The sequence below is a fragment of the Brassica napus genome, chromosome C3, assembly GCF_020379485.1.
Source record: "Brassica napus cultivar Da-Ae chromosome C3, Da-Ae, whole genome shotgun sequence".
NCBI classification, from domain to species: Eukaryota; Viridiplantae; Streptophyta; class Magnoliopsida; order Brassicales; family Brassicaceae; genus Brassica; species Brassica napus.
Window position 1 is genome coordinate 5,451,900 of NC_063446.1, and position 20,374 is coordinate 5,472,273.

Below are 20,374 nucleotides of genomic sequence, written 5' to 3' on the forward strand. Positions count from 1 at the left end.
TTTTATTTAAGGAAAGAATACACACTTCCTATATTTTAGGTTAATATAATGTTCTCTAGTGTTATATAATTATGGAATAATGTGACACCATTAGATTAAACTATACTTATATTAGATGCTCTAGAATTCTTTGAAATGAAATTTAGAAGGCATATAGAGTACCACCTAGGATTCGAGGTTTTTTTTAATTAATACAAAATTAAGGTTTTAATTTTTCCAATGCTTCTCAATTAATATATAGGGGATGATGTCACCTGTTTAAAGGAAATCAAACTCTTATCTACTAGTTATAAAATAAAACAAATCTAACTGTTAGATATAGTTTTTTCTATTAAAAGATAATCAGCAGCTAAAAACAAGCATGCTCATCGTTAGGTTATTGGAAAGTTATATTCGAAGGAGATAACCTCAGTATCCTTAAATACATCAAAGAGGAAGCTTACAGTTCCCGTTGTCAACACTTGGTCAACTCAGTCATTGCATGGAAGTCTCGATTTCTCTCAACATCATTTGTGCATGTTCATCGTCAAAATAATGGCTCTGCTGACTTATTAGCAAAAAAATATATTATTTCTCCGACCGATTGGAGCTTGTTCCAATCATGTCCATTTTTTTTGTACAACAATATTTGCGCTGACAATAATTAATAAAATCTTTTAGCTGAAAAAAATATATTTTCTATAATAAATGTATTCTTTGAAATAATGTACCTATTTAAAAATGGCAAAGGTTGTGTCTTTTCATTATAATAATAAAATTGGTTTAATTTTATCTCAAATTATGAAATGATATGTATTTTATAATTATGTTTGCGTCTTTTCAACATGCAATTATTGAAAAAATTGTGAAAATGCATATAGATGTGTTTTTGATCATTAGAAGGTATCTTTACATTCTAAAATAATGTGTCTTCTCACTCAAAATGCAAAGATTTTTTTAAATTGTAAAAATATGATGTCATCATTTATTGAAGCAAAGGACGTCTTTCTGCCTATCGGGAACCAATGCATTCATTCAAATCAAACCTCTTCATTCAAAGATACCTTTTAGAAAAGATTTATAAATTGAAGTTTCCAGTTTTTATTTCTTATATATCATTCCCTCCAAATGTTGTTTCCTCATATCGACTTATTTTTCTTCGATCATATCTTCAGTTTTGTAGGCTTTAATCTAAAGATCTCGGTTTGCTTGAAAATCTAAAGGATATATTGGCAATATTTCCAACGCAAATCTTTGGTAAATATTTTTCTCAATCCATCCCAAGCAAAAAACAAAAATTTGAATGTCTTCTAAAAATTTGTATCCATGTAACTGCTTAGAACTTTTTTTCCACCATTTTATTATTAGTTCGATTAGTGAAAATTTTATTTTGACAAATGCATGGCAGAGACTATTTATAAATTTTAAAAATCAATTTGAATAGTCAAAACCCTTCAATTTGAATAGTCACATTTTTCCAATTTAAAAGTAGTTATTTTGAAAAGATACTTATAAAAATAGTCACAACTTTTTATTTTTTAAAAGATACTTATATGAATAGTCACAACCTTTAGATAATTTTTAGAAAATATACAACCTTCTAACATTGAACTTTTATAAAAAACACAACATTTTAGATATTTTTTTATAAAAGAAATAACCTTTTAACATAAGTGGATTCACGACCTTTAAAATTAATTGGAATTGTTATTATTACTAGATTACGCCATGTTTCTTCTCTCGGGTCATTTAAATTTTTTCTTTGTTCTCAAGGCCTTGTTCGAGTGATTGTGATTGATGATGAGATCAGACAAATGTCTATGGAAAGAAAACAAAAAAGAGAGAGAGAGAGAGAAGAGGTGATGAGAAGGAGAAAGAAGCAAAGGCAATGGCTGATATAAATACTCTGCTCTATCACAAAATGGTAGACATCTCTATCTCTTTTGTGTGTTATTTTTCTTTCCCGTTTAGGCAAAATGCATATATAATTTTCTTCTCATTAAATTGCTTGTTTTCTTTAAAAAGTTGTAAAAAGTTTAACCTCTGCAAAACCTGCTAAAACAAATAATACTATATTTAGGAGAGTCAACTTGTTTGTTGGTGAATGGTGATTGTCTAAAATGACGGAAGAGATTAATCCATGTGACACTGGTTTTCTGTTAAAAGCATCTCCAACTCCACTCCGTAATTTACTGCAAAATAAAGTGGGAAATGGAAGGATAAACAAACAAAAAACAAATTACTCTATAGGCTTTTGTCTGCAAGTACGGTGGGGCCGCATCTACATGAAGATCGAGAAATGCTCATTTAGATATTGTTTTTTCTTTTTATCTACTCATATGATGCAAATGTTCTACCGCTCTCTTTTGATATATATTTGGAAAATTTAATACCTTTACTATAAAATGGGATAACCACACTAAGAAGAAAATATATCTGATCGGTTTCAATTTGATGCCCTTAGAGAAAATCTAGAGCTGGCTACATGCACATGCACGCAAACTATAGTTTGAGCTTTAATTGACTTTACTAAAGAAAGCCAATTGTTCCTTTATTTATTAATGCATGCAGATGTAGAATGCAAAATGTAGTAACAATTATTTATTTCACAAAAAGCTGATGTACTTTAGAGAGATTGAGATTATGACATCACCAGACTAATGAGAAAAGAGAGGTATGGTGAAAACGTGTCCAAGCAATAGTGTGGATGTTTACGCATATATAGTCCAAATCCAGACTATCATGTAATCGGTGTGAGTCCTCTTCTCACTCTACATTAGGTTTACTCTTTTATAAGTTTAATGTGTATCATGAGTAAAATTTTATCTATCGTGTAAGTGTAATGAATTAAATTTTCTCAAAAAAAATGTGTAATGAATTAATTCATTTGTATATTTCAGTATAAATACGTTGGTTTAGAATTATGTATATCAGTAATTACATTGGGTCCCCGTTGAAGTTGAATAAAATGAATTGCAGCTCAAAAAGATTTGTAAATGTGGAATTATAATTTTGGTTTTTCTGCAATATAGATGTAAATGTGTACTACTCTGAACAGAGAGCGAATGACAGAGGTATGGCAACTGTAAGTCTGTAACCCAATCGTGATCGTATGGTTAGCTGGGAACTTCAAGCCAATCTTTTCTAATTTCTTTGTGGTATTTGGAAACAAAGCCTGTGTATGCTTTTGTTATTACAAAATTATATGTTTCTAAGCCCTTTCTCAAAAAAATAAAAAATTATACGTTTCTAATACTCTCACCTATAGCATGACCACTAAAAACTTCTTATCTCTTCCAGCTCTGAAAGACATACACAGAAGCAAAAACGAAAGAGCGGGGTTTCCCTTAATAGATGGTGGGGATGAGGCCTGATGTGACGCATCTTAGTCAGAAAGGCAATCGTACAAGTTGATGTTGTAAGAAAGCAGAGGTTATCGTGACAAGTGGTGCCACGTGGGCCGACATTAGGAACCAATCAGAGTGAAACTGCACGTGAGATCTCTCCACGTCCCGACAACAATCAAACCTTTCTGTTTCCTTCCACACTTCCTAACCTTTTTTTTCTTCTCTCTTTACTATCCAGTTTAGTAGCTAACAAATACATTTTGGGTCAGGGGCTCTTTATCTCACCATCAGCCATCTCCATCCAACAGGTTTATATGATTTATCCAGATGATCCACCCAAATTTTATGGACCGTTTGTTTGTATATCTAGATGGTTCGTCAAGATAGATCATTTATGGACTTATGTTTGTTTCTTTATTTTCATTTTTATCCACATGAATTTAGTAAAAAAAATACTAAAACACCATTGTTTTGATTTAATCAAAATACAACTGTTTTGATTTAATCATATTTTATTGACTTATTGTTGGGTTCACCCCTATGGTGAACCTCTTCACCAACTAATAGGATTTTGTTATTTCATATACGATATCTTTTAGAAAAGAAAACAAAATATTACCAAATTATATTATCTTTTTAAAATTAAAAGGTAAAAAGAAATAAATAAAAAATAGTAGTAATTACAAAAAAAATTAATGTCGTCAGCAAAACATTAAACCCTAAATCCTAATCCCTAAACCCTAAATCCTAAACCCTAAACCCTTGGGTAAACCCTAAACTCTAGGATAAATCTTAAACTCTAGGATAAATCTTAAACTCTAAATCAAAATCACTAAACACTAAAACACTCAAGGGTTTAGGGTTTAGGATTTAGGGTTTAAAGTTTTAGGGTTTAGTGTTTTTATTTAGAGTTTAGGATTTATCCAAAGGTTTAGGGTTTACCCAAGGGTTTAGGGTTTACCCAAGAGTTTAGGTTTACCCAAAGGTTTAGGGTTTAGGATTTAGGGTTTAGGGATTAGGATTTAGGGTTTAGTGTTTTGCCGACGACGTTAAAAAGATTTTTTTAATTCTTTTTTCTGTAGCTGCTATTTTTTTTTACTTTTTTATTTTAAAAACATAATATAACTTGATAATATTTTGTTTCCTTTTCTAAAAGATATCGAATTTGAAATAATGAAATCCTATTGGTTGGTGAACCTAGGGGGTGAACCCAAGAATAACTCTATTTTATTTTGTTCCCACTATTAATTTTTCTTAATTATCTGAAGTAAAAGTATAGTTTTAGCGGGAAATAAAATTTTGCGGTTTTAGCGGAAATTTGATATTGCGATGTTAACGAGAAAAGTAATTTTGTGTTTTTGGTGGAAACACACATTTTTTGTATTTTGGCGGAAAACACATTTTTTGTATTTTGGCGGAAAAACTCATTTTCACATTTTTGGTGGGAAAACGTGTTTTTGCGTTTTTGGCAGAAAAATGGTTTTTGGCGGGGAAAAAGTACTTTTGTGTTTTTAGCGGAAAGATCCGTTTTTGTGTTTTTGGCGGAAAAAATGTATTTTTGCGATTTTGACGGAAAAAAGTGTTTTTGCGTTTTTTTAGCGGAGAATGCGTTTTTTTTATTTTAGCGAGAAAATGCGTTTTGTAGTTTTGACTGGAAAATTTGTTTTGTAATTTTGGTGAAAAATATGCAGTTTTGTCATCTTTTTTGTGAGTGACAAAATGACATTGAGTTTTGGTTTGTAATTTGTGAATTTTATTAGGGGAAGTATAATAGACATTATACTATTTTGACAGAACGATCTTCATCCAGATGGTCCAAATTGATTTAGCTGGATGGACTTTGAAATTAAGTATAAATTTCTAAAAGTCATTTTGATGAATCATTATATTAGATGCAATTTTAAATCTAAAGAAACAGAACTCTATCTCCATCCGGATGACTTGACTTGTAAAACAAACAGCTCCTTACTGTCCCCCGCTGCCTGTAACTACAACCTGATAATAAAATGTTGCTGGATTTGCCATTGCCATGATACTTGATGTCGAGCTTCTACTATGCTTCGATCACTTCCACGAACTGGGTCTTAACTCAAGTTACTCAACACTCTAGTCTAATTCGTTATCAGGCTTTAATGAACTGAACTTATGTCAATACAGTTTGTATTTGTTTCTTTGGGCCGGGTTTTGAGTGGAGGCCCAATACCAACCAAATGCATTAATGAAAGAAAAAAAAAAGAGATTGATTTCCTCACAGTCACAGCAATGAGCACATGACATCGTTCTCCAACATGGACAAGGACAAGGACATGCACACATTAATCATAATTATCCGACGCTAATCAATTAATACTACAATTAGTTGATTAGTTAATGATGACACGTCATCACCTCGTTAAAGTGGAAGGGTAAACATGTCATTAAGTACTCCAGGCATGTTCGGTCGGTAAAATATGTAAATCTCTCTCGTAAATTCGGCGAACAAACAATTCTCCTCGATTTTCCGATTCGCAATCTCTCTGTTTTCGAATTGGTTCTGGTGAGTTTGGATTTGAATTTGAGCTAGAGATTTGCTTTTTTTTTTTTTTTTTTCTCCGATCTGATCCCATCGAAGCTTCGGGAAGGAGAAGAAGGAAGATGTTTAACGGGATGATGGATCCGGAGATGATCCGGCTCGCTCAAGATCAGATGAGCCGCATGACTCCTGCTGATTTCGCTAGAATCCAACAACAGGTCTTTCTATTTCCTTTTATTTTTTATTTTTTTTTAAATAATAATTGATTTGATGTGATTGTCATAATTGATTCAAATTTGCTTTGTCGAATCGAATGGAATGTGTTCTCTTGAGAGAGACAGTTCACGAAAGTTAGTTTGTAATATTGTACTGACAAGCATAAGTACTTGTATGTGTTGGAAAATTTTTAAAATAATATATTTACTCTTGTTTCTTGATGTCAATTGTTGTTAATTTACAGATGATGTCGAATCCAGATTTGATGAAAATGGCAACTGAGAGTATGAACAGCATGAGGCCTGAAGATTTGAGACAAGCTGCTGAACAGCTCAAGCACACTCGCCCTGAGGATATGGCGCAGATTGGCGAGAAGATGGCTAATGCTTCCCCTGAAGAGATTGCTGCTATGCGTGTTCAGGCTGATGCTCAGTTTACCTACCAAAGAAACGCAGCTCAGCTGCTGAAGAAACAGGTAATGTTGTTGGCTTTGGGAGAGAGGGAATCTTTGATTTTCTTTGTATTTATCTCTATGTAATTACTTTGACACTGCAACCATTTTGTTGCTATATTTGGCAGGGTAATGAGCTTCATAGTCGCGGAAACTTCAGTGGTGCTGCAGAGAAATATTTGCGTGTAAGCCTGCATACACGTATCTCTTGCTGTGCTATTTGACTTTTTAGTATTTTTTGAATTCAAGAAGAGTTTTATCTCTACTCATTATGCAAATACTCATTGACCATATCTCAGGCAAAGAACAATCTGAAGGACATTCCATCTTCTAAAGGTGGAGCTCTTTTGTTGGCTTGTTCTCTCAATCTGATGTCATGTTATTTGAAGACGAATCAGCATGAAGAGTGCATAAAGGAAGGTTCCGAGGTATGCTGAACCTTGTGTATGCTAACATGTCTAGGAAAAAGAGTGATGTCAATCTATTATCTTTTTTTTTTCTTCTTATAATAGATGTAACACATTAATGTCATCCTGTCTCTGTGTTGTTCTGATGAATTTACATTCTGGCATTAATTTAGGTTTTGGCATATGATGCAACAAACGTCAAAGCCCTATACAGGAGGGGGCAAGCTTACAGAGACCTGGGACAATTTGAAGTTAGTTCTTCTGTTGCTTATGGAAGTTCCATTCCTGTAAAAATATGTCCTGAATATATGTTTTCTCATTGATTGTATAAAACTATAAGGATGCCGTCTCCGATCTAAGCAAGGCTCATGAAGTTTCCCCTGAAGACGAGACAATCGCCGATGTGCTAAGGTATGTATTATTTATATTTTGTAACTGCTAGTGTCATACTTTTCAGCTCTGCTTGTTTCATAGTTTTGGATATTGACATATTTATAATAAACATCATTTAACTTTTATCTCTCTTTTTTTTTCCATGTAGAGATGCTAAGGAAAGAGTGGCTGTTGAGGGCCCTGGCAAGGCATCATCAAGAGGTATTATAATCTTTCTGAATTGCTTCAAATAATATAGTGTTATTATGTCAAACCAGACATTTCTTAGCTGCATCGATGATCTGCTTCATCTATGAATGACTAAACAACTGAGAATTGTTATCTTGATTGGTTATTAGGTGTGGTGATTGAAGAAATAACTGAAGAAGATACTGGAGAAAATAAAAAACGCTCTAAAGAGGTCACTGGGACACAACCAGAAAGCAACACTGGTGGCAATGCTCGGGGCATAAATACGGATGCTGATGGATTGCAAGCTCTTAGAGATGACCCGGAAGCAATCAGGTTTCAACACCACTCCGAACTACTGTATAGATGTGTTTGTTTTACAATTGCAAACGAATTGTATAATTTAAATTTCTCTTTTACTCATTCTTTGGCTTGCAGAACGTTTCAGAACTTCATTACAAAAACTGACCCCGATACACTCGCTGCTATTAGCGGAGGCAAAGCTGGAGACATGTCACCAGACATGTTCAAAACCGCCTCTAGCATGATAGGCAAAATGTCTCCTGAAGAGATTCAAAAAATGGTCCAAACAGCCTCGTCTTTTAAAGGAGACAACCCTTTCGTCTCTTCGACTTCGCCATCCGGAGGAAACGGGTTTGCACCCACACCAGACATGCTTAAACTCGCGTCTGATATGATGAGTAAGATGTCAACGGAAGAGCGTGAGAGGATGTTTAACATGGCATCGTCTTTGAAAGCAAACGCTCCAGTTTCAACATCAAACAGGGACGCAGAAGCAACTGTTCCACGGGAAAGTAGTTTTGTAGGTGAGTCTAGTTCTTCGGCTCCAAGAAGCGGTTTGGAACCAAGCGTCGCTTCTGCTCCGCCTGCTGACTTGCAAGAACAGATGAGAAACCAAATGAAAGATCCAGCCATGCGACAGGTTCTTGTTTATATATTTTACCTAATCAGGAAACATAAATGTGATAGTAAATGTGTATATATTTAGTGTTTTATTTGTTTGTTTTTTTCTTAGATGTTCACGTCTATGATTAAGAACATGAATCCGGAGATGATGGCTAGCATGAGCGAGCAATTCGGGATGAAGCTTTCTCAAGAAGATGCTGCAAAAGCTCAGGAAGCCATGGCTTCTCTTACTCCTGAAGCCTTAGAGAAAATGGTAAGCATTTGGTTTAGGAAAAAAAAAAAAAAAGAAAGAAAATGTGAAAACAGAATATTACAGAAGTGATTGTTTTAGTCCATCTCTCATCTGTCTAAAAACTAAATGTTTGTGTGCAGATGAGATGGGCGGACCGGGCTCAAACCGGGATAGAGAAAGCGAAGAAAGCAAAGAAGTGGTTGCTAGGGAAAGGCGGGTTGATCTTGGCAATATGCATGCTCATCTTAGCAGTGATCCTTCATCGTCTCGGCTACATTGGAAGATAAAGGAAACAACGAAGGTCTCTTGAGACTTCTTCAACCCTTTACGTTAAGATCAGTCTTTGGTTTTGCTTCGTAGTTTGTATAACAACCGTAACATCGACCCACGTTTTGTCTCAATTTCTTCCACCTTCTGTAGTGTTTTTAAAAGAAAAACTTTTAATGTTAAAAAGAATATGCTGTTTTAGTTAAGATATTCGCTTATTTAATAAAGAGAGAGTTACTAAGGTTATTTTTCTTGGTTTCATTACATGTTTAACATTTTACACATGAGGAGTACTTTCTGCTTTGCTTTAGTTTTTTCTTTTCCCATAATGCCTTTAATTCAGACGAGATGAGATTTATGGTTAAGTTAAAAGGGAAAAAGTACATAAAACATTAGGATATGTTAGAAACCGTTAGATTAAAGTATTTTGAAAACAATCCGACGGCCCGTTTAAAACAAGTACGATTCTACTAAAAGTGATAACGTAGATCTAATAATTGTTTGATCTCATCTTCTCCTGCTTGGGGAGTAATGTGGTTGGAGGAATCATGGTCAAAGATAGAGTCATGGTCATCATTTTGTGGACACTACAAATGTTTTAGAGATTTGGCTGTTTGGCACTTAATGTGGTCTACACTAGAAGTAGGAAAAGATAATTTAAAGGTTACAGACATGTGGTCACGTTTGTATGAAATCAAGTTTGTATGAAAAGGGTGTGGTCAAGTGTGTGTGTTAAGTGGTCATGTTCGTGTGGTCAAAAACAGTCTATCGTAATGTGGTCAAGTGTGTGTGTTCAGTGGTCATGTTCGTGTGGTCAAAAGCAGTCTATCGTAATCAGTTAGAGGCAGGAAGTGATGGATGCGGCTGTGTGAAGATCCACCGGTAACCAGACAATATAAAATTTGGCCAATAAGGGTAGGTTGATTTAGGGTTTGTAAACAAATATCAAAGGAGTTGAAGAAAAAAAATAAGTTGTGAAAGTTGAAACTTTTCATTGTCGATCAGAGAGATGCAAAATTGTTTTTCTTCGTCTTGTCGTTTCTGAAGGCACTGAACAAAGATAATTGAGATCTGAGAGTTGCAGAGTGTCCAAAGTTATAAAGACGACTGTTTCATTGAAATTCAGGCCATGAAAATCATTTACTACTTTTGATGAGTCCAAATAAATAAGAATTTAACTAAAATTGTGTTCTGGAGTGGGACGTTGAAGTCGCCGACATGATGAAGATCTTGCAGTAGTGAAGAAGAATAGTGGGGTAGAAGAAGATGAGTTTAGCAGCGACAATTTTTTAGATGTTAGTTTTTTGGTTTGCTTAGTCACAAGGGTATTTTAGATAAATTGCAAGAAAAAAATACTCCACCAGCACAAAGTATGTGTAAATGTAAATGGAGAAAATAAAAGTATGCCTAAGTGTAATTTTTTCTTTAATAAATCGTACTTATCCAAAAAGCATATACAAATTAGTTTATTCGTGGTATCTTTGTCTAGATTTGATTATAAACTCACAAAATCAACATCAATACTACTGTAGTGCTCTTAACATTAGAAGAGGAACAAAATATTAATGTTTTAGATATTCATTTATATGAATCAGATTTGATTTTTTCTTAATATGAATCATATTTGATTTTTCTTACTATAAATCATATTAGATTTTTTAACCCAAGTTTGTCTAAATATATCTCAATATATTTCCACCTTCCGTTAGTCCTTTGAATATTTAGAGAGAAATACGAATTTTCTTTTCTAGATTATACGTATCTTTCTTACCGACATAATTATTCTTTCTCGTACTTTCTTTTCCCGACCAAGAGTGAAAAATCTTGTTGTCGGAATGAGGTGAAAACAGAAAGTACAGATAAAAAAGCAAAAGAACTCAACAAGGGAAAAGGAAACTAATCTGGGACCCAGTCGTTGTCTTTTCGTTAGTGGTCTGAATTAAATTTAAATAAAGAAGAAAAAATGAAGGTCGTTGAGAGAGAGAGAGAGACAGAGTCAAAAGAGACCACGCGCAAGAAAGAAGAAAAGTCTAGTCTTTTGTCTTCTTCTTCTTCTTCTTCTTCTTCATCATCTCCATCTCCATTATCTTCGCTCTTCACGAATCTAGGGTTTTGTTGATCACCCTTTATTATCCCTTTCTTCATCTCCATTAGGTCATCATCATCATCCGATTTCAATGGAGGTTATTTTTTTTCCCGTTTAATTTGATCTGATTCATCGTAATTGCGTAAATTCTTCTGAAAATGATGCTTTTGGTGTTCGAAGCCGGGTTGAATTGTGCTCAGTTTCTCTAGATTCACCTCTTTGCTCGTTGGATTTTGCATTATTGAAAAAATTATAATTTCAGGGAGTTGGTGATACGACGTCATCTGAGGGACACCTGATTTCGGCAGCAGCTTTTGTGCAAGGGGGAATCCAAGATGCTTGTGATGATGCTTGTAGCATCTGTCTTGAAGCCTTTTGCGAATCCGAACCATCTACTGTTATGTATCTCAAAATCAAATTACATTTTTATATTCCATTTAATTCAATTTTTGTTACCTCTCTTCTCTCGCGCAGTTGACTAGTTGCAAGCATGAGTATCATCTCCAATGCATTCTTGAGTGGTAAGATCTCTTCAAACCTGAAAATGAAACTCTTAGAATAATCAAATACCTCAAGGTTTGTTGTCATTTTATATTTCATAAATTTCCAGGTGTCAAAGGAGTTCACAGTGCCCAATGTGTTGGCAATCAATTAGTCTCAAAGACCCCACAAGGTTAATTTTTTGGTCACCTTGTAATACCATTTACTTGGTAACTTTACCATGATGCATCCTTGATTGATAGAGGTTTTAGCGATGTGCTTTCTATGTTTCCAGTCAGGAGCTGCTTGAGGCTGTTGTACAGGAGAGGAACTTCCACTCCATTCCACCTAGAAATGCCACCGTTTTTCTTCGTTCAGCTTTCGGCGATTTTGAGTTACAACATGTATGTGACTCTTCTTATTATCATCTTGAATTCTTGATTCTTGAATTGATTACATCTTTTTGCTAGTGAGTTATCTAAATGGAGAGTTCCATCTTTGTTACAATTTTTTTTTCCTTAAATGCAGCTCCCGCCGAATGTGGATAACTTGGATCTCGAAGAGCGGATCATACAGCACTTTGCTGCTATGGGACGAGCAAGACATGGGGCGAGAAGGGAAGGACACAGAAGCAGGTCATCAACTCAAGGTGGTCATCCACAGTATATGGTGTACTCTCACCATCCTAGTGCTTCTCCTCCGCCTCCTCCTCCTCATCCAATGCCTTCCTCTCCATCTCAGAGAGATGAGAGTGACACTGTCACAAACCTTCCTCGCAATACTACTATAGGGGAGGGTTCTCTTCAGTCAAACACAGTCACAAACCTTTCTCCTTCGGCATCTGATTCAAACAGCAGGTCTGAACCTGATTGTTGTCTCTTATTACAATGTAACTACATGCAGCCAATCTGAGGCTTCCTTTGTTTTTACCGTACACAGATCTCTTAATCAATCTTCACCAAGTGATCAAGATAGAGCTGGACCATCTGAACTCCAAACATTTTCAGAATCTCTAAAGTCTAGACTAAACGCTGTCTCAACTAGGTACCCCCATCATCTCTCTCTAGCTAGCTTTGGTTTGTTTAATAATTTTTCACCTATTTTAAGTGATTCTTGATGCACAAATGTAGATACAAAGAGTCTATATCAAAGAACACGAGGAGCTGGAAAGAAAGATTCTTCTCTCGCAACACGTCCATGGCAGAACTTGGCTCTGAGGTTAAAAGAGAAGTCAGTGCCGGAATCGCCACTGTGTCCCGCATGATGGAACGTCTAGAAACGAGAGAAAACAGTAGCACTGCATCTGTATCATCAGAAAATCAACACAGTCCTGGTGAATCAAACAATGAGCATAATGGAAGATCAGAAGCGGGTGATGAACATTCTTTGAATGAAAGAGGTGTTAAAGGAGCATGTGCGGCTGGTTCTGGTTCTAGCTGATAAAACAAGTGCCAGCATCTTGTTGTTGGCAAAGGTATATATGTTTGACCCTATCTTGATTTACTGATTAAGTTTTTAATCCCTCAACATCTAAGTTCTTGTTCTGTTCTTTCTTTTCTTTCTTTGTAGAGACATGCAGATGTTTCTCATTGTGGAAGTCTGCTATATATATTACAGAGTCAGAAGTTCAAAAAGTGTGGGAGCATAGGAAAAGTTTCTGCTTCTTAAGAAAAAAACAATAATAAGAAAAGGTTATATGACCAAAAGGAGGCTTTGCTTCAGAAATGAAACGCCTTCTGATGTGTTGTGTTATGTCAAAACAAAACTAAAAAGAAAAAAAAAAGAGAGTAAAAGACTGTTGTGTGTTGTAAATTGACATTCTCGCTCACATTATCGATCAGTTCTGCTTATTTGATTTTGTGTATGATTGTTTACTTATCTTCAAAAATTTGGCCAAGTAAACCGAACTTATTGTATCTAAAGTGTGTTGATGTTAGACAAAAGAAAACGTTGACTCAGCTTTTCTCCACTAGCTGCTTTTTCTGTTGGAATATCAAAAGCAAAACAGGAAGACAGAGTCAGGAACTACATATGGTCAAGTAGTTCCAAAGTCCAAATGATATACCTAATGTAATGTCTTTCTGATGCTCAGGCATTATTGACTATACTGTAGTAATCTTCTCCGCCTTGGGGATACTTAACTTAATCCTTGCAGTCATTGATCTGAAAAGGACAAAGGGACCGGCATATAATCTTCTCCTACATATGATCCACTTCTTGAATGTTTTAGTGTCAATAATTCTTTAAGAAAAATGAAGAATGAGAATGAATCATATGAAAAACATATTCCCCCTATGGCCCTATAAATGATGTAGTTTTTAAGGAGTGAGACAAGTTTTTTTTGTTAAAATTTAAAGTTTAAACCGTTGTTAAAAATAACATAATGGTACTTTCTGGAAATAAATTTAATGGATTTTTTTTTTAATTTTCCTTATTTTGTGCACTTTTCCTGATTTCCAAACATAAATGTGTTCTTCTAGCTAATACTACTATAGTTTTATTTATCTAGGGTGGGTCGTTTGTGGAATTCACCACGAAGCCAGCCAGCCATGGAAGATTCACAACCGTCTCTCGTTCACGCAGGAAACAGCACAACAACAAGAACCATTCCTTTCGATCTGATCATCGAGATACTATCTCTACTTCCTGGGAAATCGCTCTTTCGATTTCAATCCGTGTCAAAACAATGGTTCTCTACCATCCGCAGCAAATTTTTTGTAGACTTGTTCCAGACTAGGTCAAAGAGTCGGCCTCGTCTCCTTCTCACGCTCTATCTCGGAGATGCTGAGGAGCAATTCATCTTCTCGGCTCCTGAACACACAGACGATGATAAATCCTCCTCCAGTGTCATGGCAAGATACGACATGCCGATCTCGGCTCCAGGCTACAACTTGACCTCTGGTTCTGTCAACGGTTTCGTCTGCTTCAGAGGTGTTAGCTGTCATACCATCGCCGTTTATAATCCCACCACTAGACAAATTGTGAAACTGCCAGACGTTACACCCAACGGAAGATACATGTACGCATGTCTTGGGTACGATCCAGTCGAAGATCAGTACAAGGTGTTGTGTGTGATGATGTTCGGCTCTGAAAGACAAGATATGCAACCGGAGCATTTCGTTTGCACTGTGAGTTCATCTCAGAAACAAGAGTGGAGAAAGATCGAGAACCCCACCGGAGTTGATTACCGATGTATCTTTGGAGACAAATGCATTGATGGTGCTCTATACTATGAAGTTGGACGACAGTCAAGAATAGTTAGGTTCGATGTTAGATCTGAGAAGATTCAGTTTATTAAAACACCCAAAGAGTCAAATATGTACTGGTCCACTTTTATAAATTACAAGGGAAAATTGGGCAGTGTAGATTATTCTTGCACAGAAAATTTGATGACGTTGTGGGTTCTTGAGGATGTGGAGAAACAGGAATGGTCGAGCATGATGTTTGTCTTACCTTCTAAGTGGGAAGATTTACCTGAGACTGACGTAGTGTCTAAAGGACTGATCCATACGGGCGAGCTTATGGTGTTCATTCCATGGTTAGAGTCATCTAAGCCTTTTTATGTTTGTTTTTTTTTTTTTGAAACACAACTTTCATTAAACTCAAACTTGACGACTACAATGACAAAGAGGGAATTAAACATCCTCTTGAAGACAAACCATAAACTACAACAAAAAAAGCAATTAAACATAATAAGTCTTCATATGAAGTTGACAGCGAATTCGAGACATGGCTTGAATGCGTCGATAAAGCATTTCCGGCAAAGTCGGATAGCTGAGATTTAGTCACAAGTGACGTTGCGAGACAACCCTCACCAACAAGAAAAACCGAAGTAATCTTGATTGCACCTTCTGGCCCCGTACAAACCGCTACGCAAGGAAACAAACCGGCGAGTAAGCTGAAACAATAACTCGGAAAAGGATCCGAAAGAACATCTCCGTTCATAGAATGGAGGTATGATTGTAAGATTCTATCCTCGACCAAGGAGGATGATGAAAACGATAACAGATCCGGTGAATCCACCGAAAACTGCTTCCTAAGTGAGTGATATTGCAATAAGCTCAGAATAAAGACTTCAATGAATCCATCGAAGCTCTTTAAATTAACCATAGAAACCAAAACCGAAATTGATTGGCTCACAATGTGTTGCAGGTTTCTGGATTTTAGTAGATTGATAACTGGGATAGCAGCTTCAGCCAAAGTACTGGGCCAGACCCATGAAGATTCGTATCTTGGTCCAATAGCTTCTGGCTCATTGGCAAGGGACGTTGTGGATCTGGAGTACGAGTCGGAAGCGGCGAGGAGATCCCTGGTTGAAAGACAAAGAGCAGTGGTCGGTGGGTATTTGCAGAGCTCACCGGAACAAGCTAGATGGCCATCGAGACAAGTCGGAGGAGGAGACTGTTCTTCACCATAACAGGTTTTGCCGGACTTCCAAGCAAGACTGGAGAGAATATAACTTAACTGGGTGGAGAAGGTGAGAGTATTGAGCAGACAACACAACCTTATCAAGCTTTGAAGAAATAGATCTGGTCGCCGGAATGGAATCCCATCTACATCGGTCGCCGGATTAACGCAAGATGTTAAGAGAAGGTGTGGCTGGAGTCGTTTACGGTGTGGGTCTTCAGACAGGCGCTTCATCGCTGAGGTTGAGTTAAATAGGTTTATAGATCTGAAGATCTGATGAAAGGAGACATGGAGGATGAAAAGATGGAGAGAGAGGTATCGTCTGAGAAAATTATCCAGGAGTCCCTAGAGAAAAGGTCCACTCTGGTGAACTCCGACCAACAGTACGAGACCACGGAGATCTCTACCGGTAGTGTTGACAGTAGATCCAGAGCAGCAAAGTTGAAAGAAACCATAAGAGATACAGGACAAAAGTGAATTAAAGATGGAGTCGTGGCTAGGAAAGACTGGCAGAGGTGACGCCGGCGTGCGTCTGCACCACCGGCGTCGGAGAACATGTTGAAATTTGAAAACTCGATAATGCCCGAGAGAAAAGCGTCTACAGAAAGCTCATGCTACGAAGTCTGATTTTTCTCAGCCTTTTTATGTTTGTTATTATGATTTTTACAAAGAGAGTACAAGAAAATTCGAGATCCGAGGAATGAAGGATGTTGATTTGAGACGTATAAACGGTCAGATGTTTTGTTATCCAGGTCACATTGAGAATATTAGGTTCTTGTAAGAAAAATTTATTATTATCATTATTATGGTTCATGTTTCATTAGTTTCTGCCATTCAATTTGATAGTTACTTGATTATGATCTGAGTTTGTTAGACGCGATTAAATTCCTGGAAAATATTTTTTTCTGTTTGTTTTAAGAGCTTGGTTGGTTTTTATCTATTGTGTATGATTGTTATTTATCTTCAAAAACTTGGCCAAGCAAAAACCAAATGTATGGAGCAGATACTTATTCCTATTGGTCTTCTGTGTTCGATACAAACTAGAAGTCTAGAATCCGCCCTTACACACCAGAAACAGCACAAATTCATTTGTCAATCCAGGAAAAAAAAAACTATAGAAAAAGCCTTTATACCTACTTGAACATGAACATTCAGAAAGATACATTGTCTTTGGCTTCTCAGCTCTTTCTCTTGGAACCGGTGCCTCGTCCTGTCTCTTTCTTCTCAGCTTCTGCGGCTTTGCCTCTGCCTCTGCCTCTACCAGCTGCCGTTCTTGAACCTGAGGTTCTAGCTCCTTTCAAATCCACTTCAACTTGGATCCCTGGAACCCGATTATAATAGTTCGTTTAAGAGTTAGCTATGACGCTATCAACAAAATCCCTCCCATAGATAGAGATGTGGTGTAATAAAGAATCATTCAGAGCCAAGATATGGTTCTAAGCTTGACTTTTCTAAAGCAAAAACACAACTGATCAAAAGAAGTAACAAGAGATCTCTGGCATTCAGATTTTTTAGATTTGACTCCAGGTTTCCTCCATTAGTTACTTCTTGGAATATCAAAAGCAAAACAGAAGACCAAAGTCAGGATTATATATTATGGTCAAGTAGTTTACATACCTAATGTAATGTCTTTCTGATGCTCAGCCATTGATTATGCTGAACCAGTTACCTGAATCTACTATATAATAGTTCACAAAAATGCACAGTACCTGAGCCTTCAGCGTCTGATTCATTTTCTTCTTCATTTTCTGCTACCGGCTCGCCATCTTCACCTCCCAAACTTTCAACAGTTGTTCAAGCATTGCAGCTATTCGCTTCTTTGGTGCCTTCTTCACTCCCGGAAGCTGCACCATGTCAGTAGCACGTACCATTCTGGTTTTACTTGTCTCATTATATTTTTTTTAGTCAAAGCTGTTTTAACTGATTCGAAAATATTGCAACGCAGTAGTAGAGATTCTTTGTCGCAGTGATATCCCATGAAAATGAAAATCGTGTGTACCTTAAATTTTGCCAACTCTATAATAGCATAGTCCTCCTGAAACTGCTTCATCCTGTGAACATTTTTGCATATACCAAACAAGTGTATATTGCGTTCATGAACAAGAAACATATATTAACCTTAGGAAGTGTCTGCAGTGGACTCGTCAAGCGACTCAAGAGTAGGGGAAGATACGAAGAGTCTCCCTATGGTCGTCAATGTTGACGTTAGTCAGAAATTTTGAATGAGGAATATATTATATATACACATATATCAGATAATATTAATAAAAAGAAAAGCAGGAGATCAAGAAAGTTGACTCTTCACAGACGGATGAGAGGCAAGGCAGCAATATATAATACACAATGTCTAAAGACTTATCAATATCATCAAAGGTAGTGAATCGTGAAGAAAAAAGCAAACATTTCACCAGCAGAAAGAGATAACTAATAAAGCTAAATGTACATGTGGAAACAGCCTAGGAAACTTTACAAAACCCTTATTTCAATATGAGTGCATGGTAGATTGCACACTCAAAAACTTCATCAGAAAAATAAGGGAGATTGAATGATAGCAAGAAAAAAGGGGATATCAACAACAAAAACTTCATGTAAAGACAAAATAAAGCAATTTTTGGTTAAGATCAATATTATATATTCTCAAATAAGTGGAAGCAACTTACAGGAGAATAGAAGATGCAACACAACAAGATAGATAGAGAGAGTTGCCATTGCCTAAGTCTCCGAATCTACACGTTGATAATATCTCCAAACCACATTTACTATTTAGGTTCGGTTCGGCTTTAGTTGGTTAGGTTTTACTGGATTGATGGGGGTTATAAATTGTTCCGTGACTAGTACTATTGTTATTGCGTTTTTTATTTAGGGTTTTGGACTTCACCACAAAGCAGCCATGGAAGATTCACAACCATCTCTCTCACGAGAACGAATTGACCTAGATCATGCAGGAAACAGCACAACAACAACCATTCCTTTCGATCTCGTTATCGAGATACTCTCTCGACTTCCTGCGAAGTCGCTCTTACGATTCCAATCCGTGTCTAAGCTATGGTTCTCTACCATCCGCAGCAAAATTTTTGTAGACTCGTTCCTGACTTGGTCAAAGACTCGTCCTCGTCTCCTTCTCATGTCCTATCTTCTAAAAAATTTGCAGAAGATCAATTTCATCTTCTCGGCTCCTGAACACACAGACAACAACGACGATGATAAATCATCCACAGTCATGGCCAGATACGACATGCCGATCTTGGAACCCAGCAACTACTTGATCTCTGGTTCTGTCAACGGTTTCGTCTGCTTCAGAGGTCAGGTTTGTAATACTATCACTGTTTATAATCCCATTACAAGACAAGCTGTGAAACTGCCAGAGGTTACACCCAACGGAAGATGCATGCACGCAAGTCTTGGGTACGATCCAGTCAAAGATCAATACAAGGTGCTATGTGTGACGATGAGGTCCGACTCTATAAGAAAATATAACCAACAGGAGCATTTCGTTTGCACTGTGAGTTCATCTCAGAAACAAGAGTGGAGAAAGATCGAGAACCCGACCGGAGATAATTACAGCTATGTTTGCGGAGAGACATGCATTGATGGTGCTCTATACTATGGAGCTGGACTGTCAAGAATAGTTAGGTTCGATGTTAGATCTGAGAAGATTGATTTTATTAAAATACCCAAGCTGGAGTCATATATGTTCTCTACCGCATACAGGTCCATATTTATAAATTACAAGGGAAAATTGGCCCGTATAGATTGTTCTTTCCCAGAAAATTTTATGACATTGTGGGTTTTTGAAGATGCTGAGAAACAGGAATGGTCGAGCATGACGTGTGTCTTACCTTCTCAGTGGAAATATTTAACTGCGAGTCACTTAATGTCTGAAGGAGTGATCCATACGGGGGAGCTTGTGGTGTTCAGTGGATTGTTAGACTCATCTAAGCCTTTTTATGTTTGTTATTATGATTTTAATAAAAAGATTATAAGAAAAGTAGAGATCCTAGGAATGAAGGATGGTGATTTCAGAGGTATCCATGGGACTAGTTGGATGTCATGTTTTCCAGGTCACATTGAGAATATTAGGTTCTTGTAAGGAATTTATTTATTGTTATTATTATTCACTGGTTTATGGTTCAATAGTTTCTTCCATTCAATTTGATAGCTACTTGATTATGATCTGAGTTTGTTAGAAAAGATTAAATTCCTGGAAAATAATTTTTCTGATTGTTTTAAGAGCTTGAGTTTTTTTTTTTTTTTTTTAAGTACTTTTATTTAGAAATACGGTTACAATTTTGCTATGACCGGAGTCATACAGTTCAGGAAACAATTACAAAGTGAAATGATCATTACATGATCCTGAAACAATCGTTGCATATGCACTGATTGACTTTTAGAAAGATGGATAGTGCAAGATGGATAAATAAGAGCTTGAGTTTGTTTTATCTATTTTGATTGATTGTTACTTATCTTCAAAAAATTGGCCGAGCAAAAACCAAATGTACTGT

At 36.3% G+C, this 20,374-nt stretch overlaps 4 protein-coding genes across 4 annotated transcripts; all 4 read left to right on the forward strand.

Moving 5' to 3' along the window:
- The first annotated feature begins 5,754 nt into the window (after positions 1-5,754).
- Positions 5,755-9,145, forward strand: LOC106386964 (outer envelope protein 61-like). The gene is made up of 12 exons (XM_013826790.3): positions 5,755-5,862; positions 5,938-6,056; positions 6,299-6,529; positions 6,634-6,690; positions 6,805-6,933; positions 7,086-7,163; positions 7,253-7,323; positions 7,454-7,506; positions 7,644-7,809; positions 7,912-8,416; positions 8,510-8,653; positions 8,773-9,145. Exons 2-12 carry the CDS (start codon positions 5,961-5,963, stop codon positions 8,917-8,919), a joined length of 1,677 nt encoding a protein of 558 aa, XP_013682244.2. The 5' UTR covers positions 5,755-5,862; positions 5,938-5,960; the 3' UTR covers positions 8,920-9,145.
- A 1,701-nt stretch (positions 9,146-10,846) lies between these two features.
- LOC106386962 (E3 ubiquitin-protein ligase RHF2A) lies at positions 10,847-13,315 on the forward strand. Its single transcript, XM_013826788.3, has 9 exons — positions 10,847-11,082; positions 11,248-11,382; positions 11,460-11,506; positions 11,596-11,658; positions 11,761-11,869; positions 11,994-12,322; positions 12,405-12,509; positions 12,596-12,939; positions 13,035-13,315. Exons 1-8 carry the CDS (start codon positions 11,077-11,079, stop codon positions 12,903-12,905), a joined length of 1,104 nt encoding a protein of 367 aa, XP_013682242.1. The 5' UTR covers positions 10,847-11,076; the 3' UTR covers positions 12,906-12,939; positions 13,035-13,315.
- A 543-nt stretch (positions 13,316-13,858) lies between these two features.
- On the forward strand, positions 13,859-16,797 carry LOC106386961 (F-box protein At1g30790-like). Its single transcript, XM_048752139.1, has 2 exons — positions 13,859-15,028; positions 16,510-16,797. Exons 1-2 carry the CDS (start codon positions 14,015-14,017, stop codon positions 16,651-16,653), a joined length of 1,158 nt encoding a protein of 385 aa, XP_048608096.1. The 5' UTR covers positions 13,859-14,014; the 3' UTR covers positions 16,654-16,797.
- A 1,254-nt stretch (positions 16,798-18,051) lies between these two features.
- Positions 18,052-20,210, forward strand: LOC125584155 (F-box protein At1g30790-like). The gene has a single exon (XM_048752144.1). The coding sequence runs from the start codon at positions 18,763-18,765 to the stop codon at positions 19,960-19,962; it is 1,200 nt and encodes a 399-aa protein (XP_048608101.1). The 5' UTR covers positions 18,052-18,762; the 3' UTR covers positions 19,963-20,210.
- The last annotated feature ends 164 nt before the right edge of the window (positions 20,211-20,374 follow it).